A 20,029-nucleotide genomic window follows, 5' to 3' on the forward strand; every position below is an offset into this window, starting at 1 on the left:
TGAATTTGGAGTCAGATCGGTCTTTACCACAGAGTCATTTAAATTGAACTAAATTGTAACAGTTCCTGAATAACTTCATGTAGAAATCGCTGAGGAGAAGCAGAACACGAGATCCCTTAAACCACGACATTGGATTCCGTCGTTGGGCCTTTGGGTGGTCCTTTACAGAGGTACAGTGATGCTGACCTGCAGTCTAAAGTAAACCAGGTGTGCTGATACATCTGCTCGAGTGTGGGCCGTTCATATGACATTTTCAAAAGATATTGGCATGCTGTAAAGAATAGAGAATATGTCTGGTCATGTCATTCTTATGATTACAGTAATAAATTAGTAATATCAATTGTAAAACCTATCATTAGGTAACACACAAAAAATGATCATAGCACACAAAATAATTTTTATATAAACACAACAATTTTGACTTTTATTAGTCTTTTATTGCATCTTCTGCTCAAATTTCTGTAAATGTCTGAGTTCATGATATAAAATATTTGAAAAAATGTTAATGTAATGTATACGCTGTACTGCATTCTATGTTCTTCTGCATTTAACTACTCACTGGATGGGTTAAACGCAGAGGTCACATTTCGGTTATGGGTCACCATATCTGACAAATAGGTAATTTTCGCTTTTTCACTTTCACTTTCCTTACTAGGTTTTTCAAATGACAGCAAAAAACATTTACAGGATATTCATGAATAATAAAAATAAATAAATAGTGAAAGTGCCCATGACTGATGTTCCTTTCAAATGACTGCCAGGTTAACTGATAATTTTTCTAGTTGGTCTGGTCTAATGTTTAATAGTCTCTTGTCAACAAAACCATCCTGGAGGCAATCTTAAAGTTGGAAAAGAGGGTGGATTAGAAATTGGACGATTTACAACAACAGACAAAACAGAGTAGCACCAGTCTGCAACGGAAGAGGTAAATGAATGCAAAAAGAGATTTAAAGATTTGGAGATACAAAATGAAAACTTGCATAAAGAGAATGGTGATTTCTAAGAAAGGATCACAGAGCAGGAAAGATACAGGATAAGATGGTGTCTCCGTATTAAAGGCATGGAGGAAAAGAAAGATGAAGAGGTAAGATCAAAGGTCATACAAATTCTGTGTTAAATTGCCCCGGATATGGATTCGACGATGGGGGAGGCTGTGGATGTTGCACACAGGGTAGGAAAAAAAATGGACAAGACAAGAAAACTGAAATGTCATCGTGTTGTTTACACAAAGGCGAGAGATCGAAGAAATCTGGCGACGAAGTAAAGGTTCTGCTGTCTGCAAAGCTGAATTAATTTTGCTGAGATACTTCCTCGAGAGGATCTAGAAGACAGGAAGAAGTTGTTGCCACAGATTGACCAAGCAAGGAGGGCGGGTAAAGATGCCTTTTTTAGAGGCCCTTACGGGTTTATTGAAGGGCGTCGGATCAGTGCTGATGGATGAAAAGTAGCATTTTCATGTATAAAAGAGTGGGAAACTTTAAAGGGACAACGGGGCTCTACTAGAAGGCTACTGTGTTTTTTCCTTAGATACAGAGAGCTTGATATTACAAATATTGTTTGGGTAGACTAATTTTGTTACACTCTTTCTCTGTTCTAGTGATAATGTTCAATGCAAAAATTTCCTTTGGTTCTTTGAATGTTAGGGGCTTCAAAGACATGATTTAGAGAAAAACAATCTTTTTGTTTTGTAATGGGCAAAGATCTCATTGTATGTTTTTAAAGAGACTCAATCTTCATAGGCAATTCATCTTTTTGACCAATCAATGGGGTGATCATTTTCAGTCATGGCACTAATCGCTCCGGAGGAGTGGCGATATGTTTTAACAAAAGTCCGGGGGAAGTTGCTTATCATAGAGCTGATCGAGAACTGGGTAATGGTTGTTATGAAATTGAAAGCCAGTTTCTTTTTTAGTTAATATCTATGGTTTTAATAATTCAGTTCAGAATCATAAGGTACTTGAAGATATAACAAATGTGATTTCAGAAGTAGAGGACGTGAAAAGAACACAAATCCAGTGTGCAGGAGAAACGAGTTGGGCAATTAATATATTACTGCAGGTTTAGAAGAGTCCACACAGCTTTTCACAATTGGCCAGATTCACCGCATGACGATGAGCACGTGTGTTTCGTGCTTATTCTGACAATTGAAGTCCCACTAATGGTCACATACGGACTTTCACAATAAATCAATTAACTTTTCATGCTATCTCCATCTCGTATAGTGTTCATTAAGAGATTGCAATTATTTTTACTTTAATTACTTTTTTTGTTAATTTGTTTATATAGGATTTGTGCACAAGTATTGTCCTTTTTCATACAGACCCTTAACAGTATTCAGTATGCATAAGTAACAAAATTTTATGTAATAACTGAAATGTCACAGACTTATTTAAGTCATGATGACACCCTTGAAAATATCACATACATCTTAAACAACATATCAGTAAATAAATTAAAACAGATAATCACTTAAAATAGACAAACTGAAAATTGTGAAGTGTAATTGCATTGATTTGTTAGTGTTAGAAATAACGAGTCACACACGTGTTGAGTATGGTTCCATGGTCCCTTTGGATATATAAAGATCATGCATTACAAAGAGCAAGACAAAACAAAATGAATGATATAACAATTAATGTGAAAGGACAGCAAAGGTAAAATTTTCACTCTAAAGGTTTCCAAGGACATTTCAGAAAGGATGAAATTCTCAGAAAACGAAAAGTTGAAAGTAAACTGGAATAATTATCAGTTAGCAATGATTTGTGTGATAGTTTTGAGTATTTCCCCAGATCTAAAGTTCCTCTCCTCTGTCACGGCAAAAGTAACAGCCGTTAAAACAAAACAAGGTATACACTTGAACAAACACATACTGGACACATAAGTGACAACTTAATTTTTAGCATTCTCTCCAACAGCAATTACAGCTATTTATTGTTTACAAAAGCCAAACATTACACCATTTAACACTGTAAAAAATCTAGTAACAATTTGATGGATTACATTTGGTTTGAAATACAGTATTTGTTCAGATCTGGTAGAAGGGTTCCTTTAAAATTAAATTATTTATACAAGCAAATATATTGTTTATAAACACAATACTTATTACATTGAACCTTTACTCACCGTTGTTGTTCACTGTGCTGTATTTCATGCAAAAATAACGGCATTTATATAGCTTCCAGTTCGTCTGCAATAAAGCAAGTAAACGCCAAGTGATCTGCCATGTTTGAGGTAGCAACGTGAGCACTGAAGTGTCCGACTTGACAGCTCCATTTTCAACTCCGTTCCCGACTGCTCTCGGCTAATCTCGCCGATCGTTCTGCGCAGCACAACATGATCTCGAAAACACCTAGAGGCAGAGTCACTTGTGATTATGGCTTCTGAAACATGATTATTACAGTACATGTTATTTGTTGTGCACTAAATTAAGGTTATATAAAGGTTTCACGGTTATAGATTTCTATTAACCACAGTAGTATAAATATATACATTTTATACCAGCAAAAATATGTCTGCATATAAAATGTAGTTTTAGCCTGACTGTAGATACAGTTAAAAAATATAGTAGTTAATACTCAGTTGCTAATTTCTAATGAAACTGATCCTGATATAGACAGCAAGATAGTGTAGCAATGAGAGCCTTTTAATCCTAAACATTCTGAAAACAGAACGACACAATGAGTGAAATAATTCTGTATGCGGCGGTCAGTTCCTTCAACTACATTAGCACTGCAGCTTGTGACAAAATAAAATAAAATTTCATATATTTCATTTCAGTGCAAACAAGACATGCTTGGTGTCTGTGGTTATTTTAAGAGAGGTGAAATCAAAGTTCTAACTGCAAGCAGTAATAAACAGACAGACTCAACATGATTCGGCTTGACCCCTGTTGGATCTGACACGGGATACGGTTCAGGATGAGCAGGATCAGCTGTTTGCTGAACGGATCTTAGGTCCGGTTCAGATTCACCCGGCAGCAGTGGAGAAATGATCAGTTCCACACGGGCCTTCCACATTCTCTTGAGGAAGCCACGGATTCCTTTTCTCTTGCTCTTTTACAAGCTCTTCTAAAATACAGAAGAGGAGACATTCGATTAAACATGAGTAAGTATAGTAAAGTAAAGAGACAGTTAACAAGTGTGTGGTCTCTTCAGACAGGCCACAGCCAGACTGCTTATCTGTCATCTGTTATCAGTCATAACATCAGCCATCCTGCTCGCTAGATCTACACCAGAGATCGGCCATTATGAACATCAGTGTGTATTCATATGACTCTTACCTTGTGTGATGTTCTCCACAGCATCATTCAGGCTGATATTGTGTTTTTCTGGGGCATCAGCTGACGGTGAATCCTCACTGATAATACTGAGTACCCCAGTTCATCATCATCTCTGACCTCATCCATACCAAACACAATGGATGACCTGGGTAAAGTCCAGGAGGCACCGCAGACAGCAGACAGATCAGAAATCTGTCTCCAGATGTACTTGGCACACACATCAGGTCTGAATGAGATGGAAGTGATTCGGGCAGCAGTGGAGGAATATTACCCCACCCCCTTGTTACACTGTTAATCTCCTCATTATTGTTTCATTCTTCCTGCTCATTGTCTTATCTCTCTTCCCTCTTGTTTCTAGTTTAGGTTCTGATGTCCTTCCCTTTATATTCCCTTCTGTTCTCCTGTCCTGTGTCAATTCGTTGTTATATCCTGTGTATGTGTTATTTCAGTAGTACTGACTGTCTTAGCCAAAGCATCCCTAGCCTTATTTTTCTGCCTTGCCTTTGTGTTTATTGTTATGCCCTTTTGATTGTTATTGTTTACTAACCCAAGGCCAGCTATATTCCGTTGTGGTTCCCCGAGCCGGCCACCGAGTCTGCTACAGTTTCCCCAGTTCCCATGTCTGAATCAGCTGCAGCTTCCCTAGCTCCCATGTCAGAGTCTTCTCCAATCTCAGAGTTTGCCGATGCTTCCCCAGTCCCCTCGTCAAAGTCTGCTGCAGCACCCCCTCAGTCAGCCTCATCAGTACCTACATGATGAGTGAATGTAATAAATAAGTGCCATGTCATGACACCATGAGTCTGATATATCATGAACTGGAGAATAATCTTTACAAGCACACTGTACGACGGACAAGCGACAGGAAGAGAGACAGGAAGAGATACATGATTACAGCACTCGTCACACAAGTCAGTATCATTAATGTACTCTATGTCTTCTTCATGTGTGAAAACATTGGTTCAGCAGCGGCACCGGTGGTTCAGTGGACTCTGCTCCAGCATGTTGCATGGAAAGCATTGTAGGTGACCTGACTTCAAATTCTGGCTCCTTTCTTCATTTGCTCTTTGAGTTGGCTTGAGCTTTCTCATTGACAGGCAGCTGGTGAGTGTTTTGTTTGAATTTTCCAGTATATGTTGTTTATCTCCACAATAACCATCTGTAATTTTTTACAATTTGCATCTCTTCATACTTGAAATTGTTAATTTTGTGAAACATCACCGCCCAGTTGTGTCATTTTGTGCTGTTTTGTAAAACGTGTTGAGCTGTATAGACCATTTGATCGGACACGCGTGCCTGGACTGCAGTTAACTCTCTGTGTTTGCCTAGTGTCTAATAATTTAACTGTTTCTATTTTATACATTTAAATTATTATTTGATTGTATAATAACTGTATTAAATAAATGATTTTGTATTGCATGTTAATTTTATTAAATGAACCATTTATTGAATGATTCCTGTAGTTTGGTCTCGTTAAAGAAATCGTACGGTACAGTGACATCTAGTTGTTGAGCTTGGTATCACAGTTTAAATTCTGAATATTGGCTGAATATAAGCAAATAACGCTAGGTTTCTTTTCATAGCTATCAGAAATAATGAACAGGCACCGTATTATTTGCGAATGCGATGCAGAAATTAGGGGCAGTCTACGAAAGTGTGCATGCGCTGTAACATTTGTTTATGTTGTTGTTTTGACACCATCTATTCATATTGTTCTTCCAGACACGATAAAGATGAACGTGAGTAAGCTCAACGCGTCTCTTGTGTGCGAGCGGGACACGAGCATCACCTCCATCCTCATCCCCTGTCTATATGCAGCTTTATTCCTGCTAGCCGTGCCGATGAACGCTCTGGCAGCCTGGATCTTCTTTCAGATTCATAGCAGCTCAACATTTGTGTTTTATCTGAAGAACGTGGTGGTGGCGGATCTGTTGATGACCGTCACATTGCCCTTGAAGGTGCTGACTGACGCCGGCTTGGGCTCCTGGCACCTGCGGGCCTTCTATTGTCGTTACTCGGCGGTTCTCTTTTACAGCTCCATGTACGTGGGCATTCTTCTGCTGGGACTCATCAGCTTGGACCGTTACCTAAAGATTGTGCATCCGTTCGGGAAGAGCCGGCTACAGAGGCTGGGGGTGGCCCGGGTCCTCTGTGCTGTTATCTGGCTGATGATGATGTCGTTGGCTCTGCCCAACGTGGTCCTGAGTAACCGCATCCCGAAGATGTCTTCGAGCGCTCGACTGCGCTGCTCCAGGATGAAGGGAGAAGCGGGACTCTCGTGGCATGAAGGCTTCAACTACTTCTGCCAGCTGCTGTTTTGGGGCACGTTGTCAGTGATGCTGGTGTGTTACACATTCATCAGCAGAAAAGTGTTGGAGTCGTACCGCATGTCACGCAGCAACAGCGTCACAGCCACTAAACAAACCACCTGTAAGGTAGTGTGAATTTTCTCTCATCCTGAATGATGATGGTCAATGTTGTGTGTAGTTATATCTGACGTCTTTCCTCAGGTGTTTCTGGTAGTGGGAGTTTTCTTCCTATGCTTCGCACCCTTCCATCTTGCTCGTATCCCATACACCCTCAGTCAAACCCGAAACACGTCTCATGTCCAGTGCTGGACTCACAACCGCCTCTATTGGATCAAAGAGATCACGCTGTGGCTGTCATCGACAAATGTGTGTCTGGACCCTCTCATTTATGTTTTCTTGTGTCAAGTCTTTCGTAAGAAACTCACGGCCACGCTGAGCCGTCGACCAGAAGTGTCTGTGACCGGGTCCACCATTAGAAGAGAAATGCCCAACCTGCTTCCTCCTAATGTCAATGAGAATGAATTCTAATGTCCATCTCTGGCCTGCGTGTCATTTAAACCACATGGAAACTACACAAACACACTTAACTGTGTCCAGAAATGGTCTGATCTTCAGCTCATTTTGATCCGCAACACACAAGCGGACTGAACCCGCAAACACGCAAGTGGTCAAACAAAACAGTGTTTCTAACAAAAGTCTGTCTCTTGAATTAGTAACTTTAAGCCCTTTAGGAGCATTTATTCAGGAGAAGCACAAAGTGTAATTTTCGATAAAGCTTTCATTCAGTGGGAAAATGTCGCCAGTGCTGTCCTGCGAACACACGGTTTCTCTTTCCCCTTGCAGGAATCGACTCAGTGAGCCGCAGGAAGAAGCAGCACATTCGACAGGTGACTCCTGTATGAAATGAGTACAATACTGCGTTTCCAACAACCTTCCACTGTTGTCGACTGTTTGAATGAATGAATATGAACACATTTTGTCTGTAAATATGCACATGGTTACCTAGACAGAGGCTGTGTGAAAGAATATAGCCAACATCGCCGCTTTTTATTGTGATTTGTTAGAAGATGTCGGGTCAGAAATGACTTTCAAATGTAAATAAAAGCGGCTTTATTGTTGTAAATATAATCCATAGGCTAAATTAGAATATGTTCACGGTTGTCTTTACATATATTTGTGGTGTTTCTAAGCCAATTATGAATTTTTATATAATGTTGATCAGGGCTAAATGCCTGACTTTACTGATTTATAGCTTTCATTATTAGAAAATCCAGACTGCTTTTACATACATTGAAAAATGTTAACTTACAGAGACTCAAATCATATAGGCTTAAGATGTATACCTATAATATTTGTTAATGCCGTTTAACACATTACACGCTTACATAAGAACGAGTCGCGAGGTGCTTGTTACACAAATAATGTTTAACAAATGGAGACGTTACTCTTATAGTACAATAACAGTATATATATATATAAAATATAATTATATTTTTATAAGAAAATATTTGAGAATTACATTTAAGAATATTCTTAAAATGTCCTATAATGCCAGTGAGTTACAGTATAAAGGGAAATGTTTTGATAGTGTTGTTGCTGGTTCAGAAAAGCATTGTTAAGGTGTACATCGTGTACAGATATTGTCCTTCAGTTTGTGATCATAGTTTGTAACTTTGCAATGTAATCCTGTATAAGAATAGTGATGTTTCCTACACGTAGTAGGCTATTTCAAAATGTTATTGTGCGCACGTGCGTCTACAAGACACGTGTTCCAACGGGCCAGTGAATTCTTAATCTGGGCCTGATGTTGTCAATGAAATTTTCTCTTTTCTTACCAAAAAATCTGCTAAATATGTCTGCTGTAAACCTGTTACTTATGAAGTTACATAAAAAAGTTAGATTAAGAATTTGAAAAAAAATGCATTAATAATCTTTAATCTTGAGGCCTGTTAAATCATTTTTATCTCTGAATCTAAGCATTTTTACTTTATTATGTTTGCCTTCTTACATCCGATTTAACATAAAGTTATCTCTGCTGGAATTTTCGCATGGTTTCTGTTAAGCGCCCGCCTGTCGATGGCTGAAAGTTCAGTCTTCTTCAGTCTGATTGGCTGACATTCTGCTTGGCCTCTGTGCTTTGATTGGCTGGAATTCTGTAAACCCTGTCTTTTTTCATTTGATTGGTCAACCTTTTGACATTGACGAGCGCAAGCCGCTAGGGGTGTTGAAATTAAAAGTTTTTTCGATGTATCGCGATGCAAACGAGGCCAATTAGGTATCGGTTCAGTATTGGATTGGATTCAATTTATTGTCATTACACATATACAAGTACAGTGTAACGAAATGGATTTAAGAAGAAGAATACAGCAAACATGAGGGAAGTGGAGAGAAAAACAGATACACATAATACACCATAGACCAGACTTGCAACAGGGTAAGATAATCCAGCTCCGGCAAGCAGCCATCCGGTCCTGCAGCCATTACGGCGCTAAACACAGACCCGCTTGCCAAGCTGGCGGGTCAAAGTTACGGAGGTTTGGAATTGGTCAGAGTCAGTATTTGTGTCTGTATGAGCGATAAGGTCCAAAAGTCTGTGTGTGTGTGTATGATGGGGGAGGGAACGCAAGAGCGTCTCGCCACATTGCCCTTCAGGGTTGTTTCTCCAGTATCAGCCTCGGCCAAGGCCAATCCTGGTTCAAGGGGGGCCGAAAAGATAAGATTGCTACCTTTTCGGTAACAGGTATTATGCTGATTGGATTATGTTTTGCCCTGGGTTATCGTATCGAACCTAGACCTGCCTGAAACGTCTCTAGTAACCACTTCCCCACGCTTGTACGTCACTGTAACACGATTCAAGATATGGAAGGAAGGAGGCGGGAACCAGAAGACATTTAAAATAAAGATTTAAAATAAATAATAAAACTGCCGTCAACACAAACATAAATATAAACTTAACATGTGTCCGGGCCCGGTCCTCTCTCTTCGACGGTCCGGTCGCTCGTTCTCTTATATGCTCACAATCTCCTACTTGATTCGAGCCCGGTGTGCACAGCTGGCGCTCATTCACAATTACTCACCGGTCTCGAACCACGGTCTCGCCCCGCCTACTCCACTACATACCCCCATCACCCCTCACAGGCCGGGGGGTACCCCCGAGACTGTGCATGCTCCCTCCCCCTCCCTTGGGGGGGGGGGGGGTGGGGTGGGGGGTATGCAGCGACGAGCCTTAAAAGCCAACCCCTGCTCCGCCCCTTGCCCTGGAGAAGTACATTTAGTAAACCTCTCTATTATTGACGCTGTAATGTGTTTTTGTGAAAAAAGAGACTCCGTGTGTGTTGATGTGTGCTTCTGGTAAACACTACAGTGTTTGGACCAAATGTGCCCAAAATAACAATAGTTTTTTACTTTGATTCCTATGAGGAAACTGTGAGTAACTGAGACAGAAATGTATTCCAAATCTACAATATTTAAACATAAAACTAGTGTTGTAATAATGTTTTGACATGTATAAAAATTTACATACACCTTTCATATTTTTAATTTTCATACTGGTACACTTACATACACTCTTTTTTTATGTTAGCTTTGTTTTTGTTACAAATGAGCTTGTCAATATCAATATCAATATTTTGTGTCCATTTATTTACATATGGCATGAGAACATGCTCGCTATCGCACTGCATCACATGCTGGGGCGTTGCTCCCATGTTTGTAGGAATCATGCAATGCTTTTATTAATGTAACTTCAAATCGGTCCTCTTCAGGACTTCCTGCGTATTCTGTGAGAGACAGAAGCATGATGCTGTGTTAACCACGCCAGAATTAAACTTCCTGTCATGCTGAAGCTGGCCTTCTAGAGCCTGCCTTGTGCTGTTGGGCTTTGTTGACCTGTATACTGTTGCAAAGCTGAACTTATGTAACAAGATGATAAAAATAGCCTCCTTAACCATATTGTCGTTTCCTTGTTGCTGTCATGTTTAATGTGTTGGGGGTCGTAGGGCAGTGGCTGCATCTTTATTCTGTTCTTCCTTTTCTCCTGTTTTCGGAGGGAATATTTTTTTGTTGTTGTCGGAAGAAATATCTTCTTTTGTGTTCTGCAGAAGACAGAGAATCATAAATGTTTGAAATGATAAGAGGGTGAGGAAGTTATGACTGAACTTTCATTTTTGGGTGAACTGGTTAAATTCATTCAAATCTAGCAAAAATCCAGTCAAGACACGTGGAGTATTCCTAGCGAAGTGCATGAGACGTACACACTTTAACGATCCCGTTGATCCCTTAATCTTGTTTACCTATAGATTAGTATTGCATACGTCGTATCTTAGAAGAGTATTTAGTTTGCTAACATTAATAAAAGATAGACACAGCTGTACGATTATTTCCGGAAAAATACGACGTCCTGGGGTGCTGGGAGGGGGGAGGAATCCTGAGCACACAACACATCTTATTTTGTATTACATCCGTCACTGAAATGCTGTGAACAAACAAACACAACTCAACTTCTCTCACTATCACAAGAGTATCGAGCTGCAGGCCCACACGGCAGCCAATCTTGATGGTAAGATAGCTTCTTTTTTCGGTCTTCGCCGCATTATGCTACAGTTCAGATACACACATGGCTGTGGTCAATCGTTTGACGGCAAACAAGAGAGCATGACAGGGTTACACAACGTTTTTCCCCTGAATTTTTTTTTTTTTAATTAACCTACACATTCTATTCACAGAAAAAACAAATCTGTGATTAAAATATTATAATTGTAATACTTTTTCCTGTTACTGAAATCCGATGGTTGAAATGAATGCAAAGGATTCTAAAAAAGAATAGAAACAAAATGAAAGTGAGCAGAAAGAGTTTCTGCGTTTTAACCTGTCATTAGGCTATGGGTTGCATTATAGTGGGCTCTACCATAAATCACAAGATGGCTATTTGTCTACTTTTGCGATTCTGACAGCGATTGTTAGTTAAATTGTGCCATGAGCCTTCTCTGTGCCTCTTATATTTTATTCTCCATATATTTAACTTGAGTATTTAAATGCTGACTATGGGTGCTTGACAATACATTGATGCACATTGTTTGCCTTGAAACGTAATGCCCGTGAGAAAGTATTCTCAAAATAGTATTCGTTTTGCAGATAATTTTATGTTGTGGTAGTCGATGGATACTATCTGATGCAGACATTGACTCTTGAATCCTAAAGTATTAATTCCTGCATTGTTTTTAGGCATTTAAGACAGACATAAGGTTGTAGTCTACAGGTATTTGGTGATTTGTTTGATGCAGTATTCGTCTCGCCCCTTCTCCGCTGTGATTGGATGGCTGAGTAAAAAGTGACATGGATGAGCACAATCATTCTGCATTGCCACATCGCCCTCCACTGGATGTACAATGTGCAGCAATAAGATATATTTAAGCATTAAAAAAAGCAATTGGCTGGAAAAGCGATAGAAGCCATAATACATTTCACTGGATTGTATTGGTTGTAATGGAAACAAAAGTCTCTATTGGTATGTGTTGGGCTCTGTTGACCAGACTATGAATCATACTCAAATAATGTCCAAAACACACTACAAAAAAGGTATTTCATAAACCCAATGGAGTTTACATGGAAACAATTAGAATTTCTGTGGGGGGGGGGTTCAGCAGGATACTCATACTTTTAAGAATATTTTGATTTAGGTTACTCAAAAGTAACACACAAGTAGTGTAACGCATTACGATTGAAAGATAGTAATATTGTAATATTACTAATTACTTTTAAATGACAGTAGCTAGTAATATATATTTTATTACATTTTGAAGGTAACTAGCCCAACTCTGTTGAGGAGTAACTGAAGCATGTAACGGGATTAAAGTAATAAGGATCCAAAAATTTGGTAACTGTTATCGGTTACAGTTACATGAAAAAACGTAATAATCTGATTACAATTACAATAAAATGTGATTATTATCAGGATTACAATTGTTTCAAAACTTAAGTAATTGTTTTAAAATGTGGAACTGTAATGTGTTTTTGTGCTGACAGTGCAACCAATTTCTATGTACAAATGTAATGTTATATAATGCATAAAAAAACATTCCTAATGCTTCTTGTTTTATCTACATAGCATTGTGACACTTATAATGTGTTGCGTTAACTGACATTAATAATCATGATTACATTAAGTCAATGATCAATAATACTTTTATTTATTCTTGGAGCCCTTAATAATAATTTCCTGTTTTTTTACTGTATTCTTCTTTGAGCCGCCTCAAGACTGTTTTGCTTCTGTGTAAATTACAAGAATTTTTCAAATCATGTTGCTTTTCCGATTTATTTACATAATTGACCCTAAAGTAATCCAAAGCATCTGACTACATTATTTTTTATATTGTGATACTTGCTCTACGTTACTGATTAAACATTTTATGAAGTGATTTGTAACTGTACCAGCATACATATTAAAGTAACCCTCCCAACGCTACGTACTGACGTATGAGAATAATCAGTTGAAAGGGAATATGAAAGGAATGTTCTAAAAGAAACTCACGAAAACACCATAAAAATATTATCTTATCATATTAAGGTCAATAATTACATTACTGCTCTCCATGTTAACATAGTCACCATAGATCTGGGTAGTAACGTGCCATATCAAAAGGTCCCATCCTTTACCAGTGATATAATTGCATTTCATGAAATGTATTGTTTAAGTTAACCTAACAAACGATGTTCGCTAAGTATTAATTCGAATAGAACATTTATTCAGCACTAGTTAATGTTCATTTTCAAAATGTAATTGGTCATCATAGTTGTTACTTCACCAGACTGTTTAAATGTTGACTTTACACAGATATTTATCATATATTCAGCCTAGTCTAAAGCCATGCAAAAAAATCCCTGATATTTTGTCCTACAAGGGAAACAAAACAGAGTGTGTTGAGAGTTATAAGTATCTGGGCATATTTATTTTGTATTTATAAAAACAAACACATACGTGCATATATTTAAGAAAAATATAAAAAATATGTATATGTAGTTGGAATTATTGGTTAATATAAATAAATACATGTAAATCCCAAATATGTATACATGTATGTGTTTATAAATACAAAATAAATATGCACAGACATATATTATGTAAACACAAACTTTTATTCTGTATGCGATTAATTGCAATTAATCGATTGACATCCCTACTTTTAAGCCACATATTTATAAATAACTTTCTAAATTTAGGTTAAAAGTAGTTTCTTATTATAGAAACAGGTCTTTATTTTCTTTAAGTGCTAGGAAATATTGGTATCTGCTACCTTCTTATCATTGTTGGATGATGGAGATCTGTATCTTTATATGAATGCCCCTGCTCATTATCTTAAAAGACTTGAGCCTGTATTTCACAGTGCCTTATGGTGGGTTCACACCAAACACGAACAATTGGGTTCCACGCTCTTTGTTACTTGAGGGAAAAGTTAGCTATTTTTGCGTGACGCAATCTGATAAATATTAAGTAGCGCAAAATACTTCATTTGCGTTTGGTGTGAAACCAGAGATGGGCTTTATTGCTGGTTGTAGTATTCAAACACATCACTGTCTTTTATATGATATGGCTGAGTTAACATCATTGTATTCATAGAAGTTTTCTTTGGTACTGTTATTAACAATTCTGTGGCTTAACTCCATTTTACTCTCAGTTTTTCAGATGGAAATTTGACTTACATTCTTCGTTCAAACGAGTTGTTACATCTCAAATACCTCATGTTCAAACTGAGTAAGGGAATAAAGGATGTATATTTAATGCTTCTTCTGCTTTGAGTAATTTACAAAACATCTTAAAGCTGACTGTACTTCCGTCATTAACTGAGTTCAAGTCACTTTCTACAAATGATGTGTCTCTTCATAATTCATGCATTTGTGACCTCAAGACTTGACTATTGTAATGCTCTACTTAGTGGTTGACCTGTTTCATCGATAAGCAAACAACAGTTAGTTCAGAATGCAGCTGCCAGAGTTCTTACTAGGTCAAGAAAATACGATCACATAACCCCAGTTTTATCATCGCTTCACTGGCTACCCATTAAGTATTGCATTGATTTTAAAATTATTTTAATTACTTACAAGCTTTAAATGGTTTAGCTCCTACTTACTTAACTGAGCTTTTATCACATTACAACCCATCACGCTCTCTACGATCTCAAAACTCAGGACTTTTGATGACACCTAGAATAACAAAATCCACCAAAGGGGCTCGAGCTTTCTCATATGTAGCACCTAAACTCTGGAATAGCCTTCCTGATGCAATTTGAGAGTCATACTCTCAAGACACAATTTAAATCTAGATTACAGACACATATTTTCAGCCAAAGTTTCACTAATGCATAGTTACTGAAGAGCAGCTACGCTAATTATTCTCCTTCTACCTTCGCCTCGGGATGCCCATCCCGAGGTAGGGAGAGATTCCGCCAGGTCCAGATGATCGTCATATACCCATCCCCAACTAGAGATTATGTCAGCTACATCTGAAAATCCCTCACCATCCTCCTGCGAGAGCCTACCGACTGACCATCCCAGCTCTATCTCAGGCAATTCCATCACCACCCAAGAGAAAGGCGACCGTCCCAGCTCAGACAATTCCATCCCCAACCAAGAGCAAAGACGGACTACTTGTCACCTTAATGCTTAAGTTACAATACTGCTTTTTATTTGTTGGGGCTGTGTGGGTCTGGTTTGGTCTTGTTTTGTGGTCGATGTCGGACAACAGAGAAATAAAGTTACATTTTGCCATTACTATATTCCCTGCTTGTTCCTCTGTTTTCTGGTGACGATCGCTGAGTGGGAATGGGTTGGACCTGCATGGTTTCGGCTAGTGGGACTTCCTGGGTCGCGGATTGTAGGCTCTCCCTCTTCTTCGTGGATGTTTGCTCAGTGGCTTTTGGTCGGGGTCACTGACTGCAGCTTTGACACGTCAGAGGGGATCTGGGCCTCCCGGTTGAGCCTGGTTTCTCCCGAGGTTTTTTTCTCCATTAATCAATCATTGGAGTTTGGGTTCCTCACCACAGCAGGACAGTGTTGGCTTGCTCACCGGGAGACTGCATTTATTAATTAGATATTATTTATTAGAATGATCTTGCTTGTTCTATAAACACCATGTACTGTGCTGTGTTTTACCTTTCTGTGTTATTCGTTTTTTTCTTATTTGCTCCTGTAAAGCTGCTTTGGAACAATTCACATTGTGAAAAGCACTATATAAATAAACTTGAATTGAATTGAACTTGAATAATTTGTTGTTGTGAATTATGTTGTGTAATGTGTTTTGCTGTAAATTTTCCTTTTTTTATCCTGTATGTGGCTGCCTCCTTGCAGGTAACTCTTGTAAAAGAGACTTTTATCTCAATGAGTTTTTTACCTGGTTAAATATAGAATGAACAAATATTTAAACAGGTTATCTAAAGGAATTATTTTACTGGAAATTAAAAATATTTACCTCAGACCTGAGAAAGGGACAATATAGGATTCCCATATAGGTTTTAGGGTGGACTTAATACTTGTGATATTTAACCTAAGCAAATTTCCACAGAGCTATGGATGATTTTACAAAGAGCCTTGCTGAAAAGGCTGCAAAGGACCTGCAACCAAAGGTTTTAAGAATTTTGTCAGGAAACTTGAACCACGCTAACGGATTCCAAGTAGGAAGAATTGAATAAATAGGAAGAGACATGCACTGTACGAAGAGTGCCGCTCAAGAGTGAACTACACTCAGTGTAGATCAGTGCTTCTCAACTCTGGCCCACAAGATTCACTTTCCTGCTGAGTTTAGCCCCAACTCTGCTAGAACACCTGAAGAGACTAATCAGTGATATCAGGCACAGACGCGTTCAACTTAATGTAGGGCTGCGCAAATTGTTTGGCATATCACATTGAAGTACCTCAAGTGCGATGGAAATGCGTACCGAGCAATATGGACTTGAATGGTATCGCGGTACTTAAATCTCATAAGCTGATAGATTTGCGCAGCGCCGCATTAAGTTGAAGTTAAAATGGATCTTGTGGGCCAGAGTTGAGAACAGAGAATAGTATATATGCGGGATATTGAGTCAAAATGATTGACAGGTATGATTGATGGTGACCTTGACCTTTGCGGGGGGGTTAATTACTTCCGGCCAGCCACTTTGACCTTTGACCGTATCCGCCCACATCGTGTTGACAGTATGGCCCAACATAGTGAGGGACTGCCTACGTCGCGTTGAACTTTTGACCGTATCCTCCCATATTGTAGAGACAGCCCATTTGGCGCCATTTTTCCGGAGGTCATGTTTCAGTATGTTTTAGGATGTATTGATACTTGTTTTATGCATGAAAATACGGGTTTTAAAATAATAATTGAATAAATAAATGCAACAAATGATTAAATAAACGAAACACTGAATAAAGCAGTGATCAAATAAAGCAATGATTAAATAAATAACACAATAAATGAACGATTGAATAAGTAAGTAATTAAATAAATTGTTAAATATATTTTTATTTTAGGACTAACATCTACCCTCATGAAATGCGTGACGAATCAAATCGTATCCGGACCTCTCTGTGTGCTCATGATTTAAACCGTTTTAATGCATCAATCATGTCATTCTCTAGACCAGCGGTTCTCAACCCTGATCCTTGCGCCCCCCGCTCTGCATGTTTATTGTATCTCTCTTGTTTAACACACCTGATTTAAATCTCTAGCTCATTAGAAGAGAGCTCATTGAATGAACCGCGTTCCGATTGACGTGTTCCCTGAACTGTGTTTATTGCTCTCTACTCACTGCACACAGGAAATCAGCTAAAGTTAACTGAAGAACACGAATTTTCGCAACACTACTGCCTGCAGCGTCTTCACACAGACAAAACCTACTATGGAAGATTGAAGGGTTATTTAACCGTAATCTTGAGATTTGCGCAACATTATGCCCATTGCGAACTGGAATTATGGCAAAATATCTAGGGCTCTAACGGGCGTATTGAACAAACCTCCGAAGCGGTAGGAGAAGCATACAAAATATGCAGAGCGGGGGAGCGCGAGGACCAGGAAATAGCGAGGGTAAAATTCAAAGACATCGACATCGCTTTCACAAGCAACTCTCCTCAAACCAAACCAAGAGAATGGGACAACGATCTATACGAAGAGCATCTGGCTTTGGCTCTAAAAATCCATGAGGGTATATCGGTCTGACAAAGTTTCTTCATGAAAATAAGAACAATGTGACGGACAAAATTTTGATGGAGAGTAACAGAGTAATCGGTTACGCATTTAACAAAGAGTCTCGAGTTGTAAAAAAAGACGAATATGTACCCGCAAAAGACCCCAGCGTGGTGTTCCCGGGTGTTCCCAGGACTGGATGTTGTTTTACAACTACGTCTGTAAGTATTTAAACAACAGTCGCGAAGAACCTTTTTAAATCACAGAGTGGGACTTGGTGACACCCAACGGTCACTACAGAGTGGTCGGATACCATTCTAAAAAGAACCCCAATGACTGCTTTTACTTTTTCTTCTGCAAAGACACTACAAAGCTTCGTGATCGCACCGGGGCTATCCTGCATGATGAGAATTGTTGTGAATTTTCTTTGCTTGTTCTGAGGAATTATTCTGGAGTCTCGAGTTTTGATACAAAAACCACTTTTTAATGGAGTAGGATTGCAGTGTCACTCTCTTCTCCCTTCTTGGAGAAGCCCTTATATAGTGTGCTTAACACACCGACATTCTCAGACACACATCCTCTGAGACCCCCAATATAATGTAAAACAGATGTGTTTTCCTCCCCCAGCCTACATAGGGTCATTGGTATCAACTAACATTCGGCCCCCAAGATAAGAAACTCTTAAAATGATTTTATAATAGTAAACAATTATAGACATTATTCTTCTATATTTTAGCCAAAAATATCTTCTACAGAATCACGAACTGTACGAGTTGCAATTTTTGCTCAAATGGTCTGAGCTTTATGCCCTGGAGAGGCTTTTTCTAACATGTACAGAATGATCAGGTGGTATGATATGTGCAATGGTTATTCCAGAGTTAAAGTGCAGCTGTTCCATCCCAAGAAGTGCACACGCAGCCAGTGGACCGTCAGACCCTCCCCACCCATTTACTACACCCATTATAAAAATCAGTAGGCAGAACCTCCCCCACAACAATGTCTCAAGACTACGCTTCAGAAAACATCAGCGACTATTTCAATTCAATTCAAGTTTATTTATATAGCGCTTTTCACAATGTGTATTGTTTCAAAGCAGCTTTACAGGGGCAAACAGGAAAAACAGAAAAGGTAAAACACAGCACAGTGCATGGTATTTATACAACGAGTAAGATCATTCTAATAAATGATATCTAATTTCTAGATAAATAAATAAATGCAGTCTCCCGGTGAGCGACCAACACTGCCCTGCTGTGGCAAGGAACCCAAACTCCCATGATTGAACCAGGCTCAGCCGGGAGGGCCAGATCCCCTCTGATGTGTCATAGCTGCACTCAAACTGCTGACATGTGATTTAAGTTTTATCATTTAATACCAAATATTGTAACTTCAGCATTAATAAGACAAATAGTCCGTCTTTGCTCTTGGTTGGGGGTGTTTTGGTCTGAGCTGGGATGGTCCGATGGTCATATTTCTCTTGGCTGGTGGTGGAATTGCCTTAGAGGGAGCTGGGATGGTCAGTCAGTCTGCAGCTGTAGCTGGCGTAATCTCAAATTGGGGATGGGCATCTGTTGATGTCTGGACATGGTGGAACTTCTTCCTACCTCGGGATGGGCATCCCGAGGCAGAGGCGGAAAGAGAATAAAGAGAATAATTAGCGTAGCTGCTGTTCATTAACTATGCATTAAGTGAAAGCTTGGCTGAAAAGATGTGTCTTTAATCTAGATTTAAATTGGGAAAGTGTGTCTGACCCTCGAATAGTATCAGGAAGGCTATTCCAGAGTTTAGGTGCTACGTATGAGAAAGCACGACCCCCTTTGGTGGATTTAGTTATTCTAGGTGTCATCAAAAGTCCTAAATTTTGAGATCTTAGAGAGCTTGATGGGTTGTAATGGGTTAAAAGCTCAGTTAAGAAAGTAAGGGCTAAACTGTTTAAGGCTTTGTAAGTAATTTGAGACAGAGCTCCGTCAAACTTTTCTAAATATATCGTTTATTCCTGTTATTTCTTAATATTTATATTGTAAATTGATAACTCACAGAGGGTTAAACCTATCCTTAAGTGTATCCCATACCAAATATCGTCATATAACGCACAGATAGATTTGTTTTATACGATCATTCGCTATTAGCCCACAGACTGTTAGCATTCCCAGCCTTTAGTTTCTGAATATTGCCTCTACTGCTTAACTCACTGTTCTCATTATGACACCACTAATGGCTAATGATTCAGATATGTGTTTAACGTTACCTTTGAGTGCGGATGATGAATCTTTCTTCGCACTTCAG

General features: G+C 38.9%; 1 protein-coding gene and 1 long non-coding RNA gene across 4 annotated transcripts; one reads left to right on the forward strand and one right to left on the reverse strand.

The window, feature by feature from the left end:
• Positions 1-202: 202 nt before the first annotated feature.
• On the reverse strand, positions 203-4,962 carry LOC130428302 (uncharacterized). The gene is made up of 4 exons (XR_008907438.1): positions 4,280-4,962; positions 3,870-4,067; positions 3,124-3,349; positions 203-271 (listed from the first exon to the last, which is right to left on the reverse strand). It is a non-coding gene; the product is annotated as an uncharacterized LOC130428302 (long non-coding RNA).
• A 271-nt stretch (positions 4,963-5,233) lies between these two features.
• On the forward strand, positions 5,234-15,575 carry p2ry13 (purinergic receptor P2Y13). 3 transcript variants are annotated; one of them, XR_008907437.1, is made up of 4 exons: positions 5,234-5,380; positions 5,999-6,711; positions 6,787-11,143; positions 15,015-15,575. XR_008907437.1 is itself a non-coding variant. In XM_056756195.1 (3 exons), the coding sequence occupies exons 2-3, from the start codon at positions 6,010-6,012 to the stop codon at positions 7,111-7,113; spliced, it is 1,029 nt and encodes a 342-aa protein (XP_056612173.1). In that variant the 5' UTR covers positions 5,234-5,380; positions 5,999-6,009; the 3' UTR covers positions 7,114-12,771. The 3 variants fall into 3 exon arrangements, 2 of the variants coding, with proteins under 2 accessions (XP_056612173.1, XP_056612174.1); XM_056756195.1 differs by lacking the exon at positions 15,015-15,575 and having other exon boundaries at positions 6,787-12,771; XM_056756196.1 differs by lacking the exon at positions 15,015-15,575 and having other exon boundaries at positions 5,999-6,706; positions 6,787-7,120.
• Positions 15,576-20,029: the final 4,454 nt, after the last annotated feature.

This window comes from Triplophysa dalaica, chromosome 9 (genome assembly GCF_015846415.1).
Source record: "Triplophysa dalaica isolate WHDGS20190420 chromosome 9, ASM1584641v1, whole genome shotgun sequence".
Lineage (NCBI taxonomy): Eukaryota > Metazoa > Chordata > Actinopteri > Cypriniformes > Nemacheilidae > Triplophysa > Triplophysa dalaica.

What these genes read in the sequence shown, in the direction of transcription:
- p2ry13 (XM_056756195.1), top strand. Translation starts at nt 6,010, where the DNA reads ATGAACGTGAGTAAGCTCAACGCGTCTCTTGTGTGCGAGCGGGACACG. An exon ending in CTAAACAAACCACCTGTAAG is followed by an intron (nt 6,712 to 6,786) that starts GTAGTGTGAATT and finishes GTCTTTCCTCAG; the next exon opens with GTGTTTCTGGTAGTGGGAGT.